The sequence below is a fragment of the Tursiops truncatus genome, chromosome 6, assembly GCF_011762595.2.
Source record: "Tursiops truncatus isolate mTurTru1 chromosome 6, mTurTru1.mat.Y, whole genome shotgun sequence".
In the NCBI taxonomy this organism is placed as follows: domain Eukaryota; kingdom Metazoa; phylum Chordata; class Mammalia; order Artiodactyla; family Delphinidae; genus Tursiops; species Tursiops truncatus.
The window spans coordinates 18,356,353-18,362,352 of NC_047039.1; the positions used below are offsets into that span (position 1 = coordinate 18,356,353).

Below are 6,000 nucleotides of genomic sequence, written 5' to 3' on the forward strand. Positions count from 1 at the left end.
AGTTTAAAAACCATTGCCATAGGAAATCAGAGAAGGAAAGAAGTTTGGTATGTTTTGTGGTTTTTGAGATGGACCCTGAAGACCAGATAAAATATGAATAGGTGAGAGGTAGGCTGAATCGGGAAACAGCAGAAATTAAGTTTGAGGATTATCCCCACGGGGCAAGTACCTTCTGAGTCAGCTGCTTCCTCTTCTAAGGGAAGGAAGAATATGTCCCTTTGCTCTTCATCTGCTTCTACTGGAAAGAGGTGTGGAGTCAGGGAAGAGGTGAGGGGCCAGGAAGGGAGAGGGCAAGGGCTCACCTGGGCATAAACTGGTCCTGTAGAGATGTGTTTATCTTCTCATATCCTAAGGGGTTCCTGGAAGTAGGGGTGGTAGGACTGGCCAGTGTGTTGGTGATGGGGTGGCAGATGGAAGGGATCTCTCCCCTTTGCACTGTTTAATGATGGCTGTTTTCTTCCAGGTGGCTGTGCTCCCTCATTGGGATGGTGGTAGTAGGTACCAGCTTGCTTTGTGTAAGTATAATAAAGTCTTGTTGACAGAGAGAGAGAAACCTGGACATTTAAGGACCACTTTCCTTTGAAATGAGCAGAGGGTTGACTTGGCAAGGATTGTCAGAAAGACTGTTTCTGTGTAGGTAGGAATTTAGCACGGGGGGAGATGCCACCAGTCATCCCATTGAAAGGAGGTGGGGAAGGAGAGGGAGAGGGCAGTGGGGCAGCTGGAGACAGAGGTCTGAGGCATTACGGATGGGCACATGAAGGAATACACGTGGTATCTATTTCTGGGGTCTGTAAACTGGTGTGTTTTATGCCTTCATTTACTCATTTCACCCTGACAGGACCCCATAAGCCACCAGGGGAACCATTATCTGTGCTTCCATCTCTAGCACCAGAATGTTTGGTAGAGGAAGAAAGAAAAAAGGGCTCTTCCATTTCCAGGAGTCCCCTTCAAGCTCTCTGAGCCTTCATTTTCTCCTCTCCACCATAAGGATCAGAAGCACACTTGCCTCGTAGGCTTGAAGGAGAATAAGATGGCTATAAAGCACTGAATACAGTGCTCAAGAAAGGCTGGAGGTCCTCATCGGGAGCTCAAGCTCCGTGTTCAGTCCCAGCTTTGTCACTTGCTCCTCGTGTGACTTTGAGCTTGTTACGTCACCTCCCTTTACTCTGTATCTTCATCTGTGTAAAGAGGATTCGGATAGCACCTCACAGGGTTACCCACAGCAACTGCAGCCGTGTCTGGCATGCAGTGAGCCCACAGTGAATTTTAACCAGTACTAGTGATAAAATAGAAATAGCCCTTGAGGATTCACCCCTAACATTGTTTATAGCCACTAACATCTAAATGGTATGTGAAAATTCTAAGGGGTGAGTGTGCTGGTGTAGCAGGTTTGGGTGACAGATGCCCAAGGAGGGAGGTAAGGAACCAGCAAAAGAGGAAAAGAAGGCTTCCGTGGGGGATGGATGGGGAGGGCAAGAGAATGAGTTTCACAAGCTTGCTGAAGCGGCAATGCAAAGCACGCCACCTGCCCTGCTAGCTTATAGGTAATTGGTTGTTGGCATTTCTTTCTTGTCTTCTTGCTCCACTGGCTCCCAATTAGGGTTTAAGTAAAACCGCTGGATGATGTTGCAAATAGAAAAGAGAGGAAACTCCACTCAGTGAAGAGTGAGGGTGGAAGTATGTGTCTGGGTGGAGGGGGTAGAGGAAGGGGAGGAAGAAAGAGTCCATGCAGCAGAAAAGGGCCATTGTTATGGTTTCATAGAGTCAAATCTGAGGTTCACACTTGATCTTACCACTTACGTTCTGTAATTCTCGATAGGACATTTAACCCAAATGGCACCAATCTAGTTTTCCTATCTTTAAACGGAAGTAAAGGTTCTTTTTCATCAGGAGGTATAAGAATGCACGGAGATAATGTCTGTGGCACATAGCGCCTGGTCGATGACGCGTTTTGTAGGAAAACTCTTTGTTTTTGTGCTGCTGCCACCTGACCCAGCTGGACTCCTGATGGACTCTTCCTCCTTTCCTGCTGCAGATTCCTCTGGCTCGTAATATTTTTGGTCTCATTGGCCCCAATGCAGGACTTGGCTTTTCCATAGGTAAGAAGTGCCCTTAAAGGAAACAAGAGGCCCCTGAATGTTGGCTTTGGGTCAGATCAGAGGGGGTATATGGAAAGGCAGAAGAAGCAGGAGAGCGGCTGGCGGGGGTATGGAGAGATGGGCTCATAACTCCTGGTAGGAATGGGTGTCAGTTCTGAGGGAGGACAGACAGCAGGCAAAGGCAGTGGACTAAAGGGGGGAGGAAAAAGGGGGATGCCACAAACAGGGAGGGGGACTGTGGGTAGAGCTGACCGCGGCATCCTGCTTGCTCTGACCACAGGCATGGTGGATTCCTCTATGATGCCCATCATGGGACACCTGGTGGACCTGCGCCATGCCCCGGTGTATGGGAGTATCTATGCCATCGCTGACGTGGCTTTTTGCATGGGCTTTGCTATAGGTATGTTGGTGGAGGGATAGGGGAGCACCAGGACCTGGTACCCCACTCTCCCTTTATCTACTGTTTACCAGGTAGAAGAGGCTGATTCTCCTAGAGCTCTGGAGATATTTGACCCTGGGACATCCCCTGGGTCACCTGCTGCCCCTAGCATGGTGTCCTCCGTGTGATCAAGACTCAATAAATACTTGTAGGTTTGCTTTATTCCTCGCAGGCCCATCCACTGGGGGTGCCATTGTGCAAGCCATTGGCTTCCCCTGGCTCATGGTCATCATCGGGGTCATCAACATCATCTACGCTCCTCTCTGCTACTACCTGAGAAGCCCCCCAGCCAAGGAGGAGAAGCTTGTAAGGGGCTCTGACTACTGCTGAAAAAATAATAATCTTCTGTTTCTTTCCATGTCTCTCATCCCTTTTTATCCCGTGCTCTTATTTCCTCCCTCTTTGATAGGCTCTCTGCTTTGCCATGTTTTCTGATGCCCCTTTCATCTCTCTCTTTCCTTTGTGCCCTTCCTTATTTTCCCTTCTCTACACAACCACTTTCTCTCTTACACTGGTCAGTTAGGAAGGGTCCTAAGTACAGAAGGAAAATGGGATGCTTGTAAAGTGTTGGGGTCAAGGATCATCAAAGGCATCCTGTATTTGCTGTAGTTACCAGCAAAGTGTGAATTACCAAATCATGCCCACAAAATGGACAGAATTCTACTGGGCACATTCATTCATTCACTCACATCTGTTATCGTCCTTACCAGGTCATTTCTTAAAGTACAAACACCCCAGGGGAGAGAACCGCAGCATATGATTTTAGTTAATAAGATACTTTCCTCTTACCACAGCATGAGCACCCTGAGGATCTGGGTGGGTTAGGGATGGATGTGGAGGACGCTTAAAGGAGCAAAAGAAGACGTGAAAGTCTGATGGGAGGTGGTGCCCATTTCGGCTGGCTCCCTGCTATAGCCTGTACTACTGCTAAAAGGATTCAATTCAAAGCATATCAGATGATTGTCTTGACTAGGGTGACTACACCTTGGTCCCTTGGGTGGCCTATGCACATACATGAAGCAGAGCAAGGGTCCTTTGCTGGTTTCTTGAGTCTTTTCTGTGCAGCACTAGACTTGGATGAGCTAGTTGGGGAAGGGGATGGGGAAGCTGGTGAAGGATGCGCAGTGATTTCTCTTCCTGCCTCTTGCTACAGGCAGTTCTGAGCCAGGACTGCCCCATGGAGACCCGGATGCACGCAGCCGAGAAGCACATGAGGGAATTTCCTCTGGGGGAGGACAGCGATGAGGAGCCTGGCTGTGAGGAGTAGCAGCAGAAACTGGTCCCTGGACCTTGTCACGTGAGGCTCAGACTTCAGTGACCGCCTCGTTCCCTGGACGCGGATCTCCACGGGCTGTTCTTCACTTCTCTCTCCCCTGGTGTCTCCTTTCCCCCCCCCACTCCCATGCATGCTGTTTCCTGGTTCTCTCCTCACCTGTGTCACCTCTAGCTCTCCCTCTAAGCTTTGATGCCTCAGCTAGCCCACCTTTTGTGGGAGGACAGAGTGATGCTTCCTCCTCGGTTTCTGTAAGGCAGTGTGGGTTCTGCGAGGGGTGACTCATTTCACAGAGGTGGCAGTGAGCGGTGTTCCCTGAAACCAGTGGGGTGGCTGACAAAACTCATTTCATCTGTTATCTGATTTTCTTTGGCACCTTCCCAACAGACTATAAGAGTTTTGTCCTCTGTTGCTCGACATGGCCCTCCCTGACTTTTCCCAGATGAGTTGAGAAAGTGTCCTCAACCTTGTATTGCTGCCACATCGCCAGTTTGGGAAATGTTTGCCTGGTTTTTATAAGCTGAGTATTTTCTCTGTGGCCAGACCTACAGCTGCTGAAGTGAGTCTGCCCTCGGTGAAAGGAGGTCTCCTATTTTCCTTATTACTGAATGGAAAGGAAAAGGGCCTGCTTGTCTTATGCTTGAGTTACTGACTTTCTCATGATTTCCCCTGTGGGTTTTGTCTACCTTTCCTTAAATTTCTTAGATTCTTAGAAATAAATGTAGGAGGACAGAAAACACAGTCTATGAGCTCTAAGATTTCATGGGAACAAGGGTAAAGCAACTGTCCTGGAATCCCTTCCAACTCGGGTTTCCTAACACAAAGATTCTAATGAGACATTGTCCACATTTGCTAATGAATAAGTTGTTCCCTGATTCAGACATGGCAAACTAGACGCTCTTTTACAGAAAAAGACAGTGTGTGGGCAAATACAGGAGGTACTATAAATATTTTCACATTTTTCTACCTTTTTCAAATAATTACTAAGAGATGGGGTTTCCAAGATATGGGAGACACGGCACCTACCCTTAGGTAGTTTTCCATCTATCTGGGCAAACTGGATATACATTGAATAAAAACGATCAATACTGCAAGTGTGTATATACACTTGTGTTCAAGTGTAAAGAGGCAGGGTTGCTCAGGGTCTGGGTGGGGAATAATGGTGGAGATGGAGGCAGAGGCAGGAATGGAAAGACCCACAGGCACAGACTTGGGGTTCCTGGATATTAGATCGGGGTGTTCAGACTTTACTCTGGAACAGTGCCTGGGTCTGATTAGTGCACTCCTCTGCAAGAGGTTGGTGGGTTCAGTGCAAGTCCTGTATCATCAGAACACATTCAAGCTTAGCCTCAATGAATTCTTACCACTTGGACAATGGGTATCTGATTTATGGGTGTGTTTTTAGGGGGTTGGCATTAACTAGACTTACCTGCTTTGCAAAACCCGATGTATTTCTATCATTTAGTCAGGATGATATTGTCTCAGATTTCGAAGGAGCTCAAAGATAAAATTGGGAAATAATTAGTCAAAATATGTAAGCTGTGACTACAAATTTTACATTGAAAGCATGTCCACTGTGACTCTTGTACAAGGTGGGAGTGGGATACGGTAGGGTGTGGAGGTGTCAGGGGCACCAACAACAGTTCTCTTTTGATTCTCACATCCACATGGAGGACAATTTATAATTAAAGGATGGGCTTGTTACAGAAATTGTTCACACATTAAGAAAAAGTAGGAAGAATTTTTTTTTTTTTTTTTTTTTTTTTTTTTTGCGGTACGCGGGCCTCTCACTGCTGTGGCCTCTCCCATTGCAGAGAACAGGCTCCGGACGCACAGGCTCCAGACGCGCAGGCTCAGCGGCCGTGGCTCACTGGCCCAGCCGCTCCGCGGCATGTGGGATCTTCCCGGACCGGGGCACGAACCCGCGTCCCCTGCATCGGCAGGCAGACTCTCAACCACTGCGCCACCAGGGAAGCCCAAAAAAAAGTAGGAAGAATTTTTAAAGGAGTAATTCATCTTTAACTTGTTAGTAAACATTGAGCAATTTAAAACATATGTGTAAGGAGAAACAATGTATATAATTTATTCAGCCTTTCAAAATACTGTGATAAGAGTCAACACCAAACCCTACAAAGTAAGTCAGGACCCATTTTTTTATGATAGGTCAGAAATAGGTCATAAATGTA

The 6,000-nt window shown here is 47.4% G+C and overlaps 1 protein-coding gene across 1 annotated transcript in view; it reads left to right on the forward strand.

Moving 5' to 3' along the window:
• SLC18A1 (solute carrier family 18 member A1) overlaps positions 1-5,547 on the forward strand; it is a 42,121-nt gene extending 36,574 nt beyond the window's left edge. The window contains exons 14-18 of the mRNA XM_033857734.2: positions 464-515; positions 2,039-2,102; positions 2,383-2,502; positions 2,714-2,847; positions 3,695-5,547. Coding sequence (XP_033713625.1) covers positions 464-515; positions 2,039-2,102; positions 2,383-2,502; positions 2,714-2,847; positions 3,695-3,808 — 484 coding nt within the window. The 3' untranslated portion in view covers positions 3,809-5,547. The remainder of the gene's footprint in view (positions 1-463; positions 516-2,038; positions 2,103-2,382; positions 2,503-2,713; positions 2,848-3,694) is intronic.
• Positions 5,548-6,000: the final 453 nt, after the last annotated feature.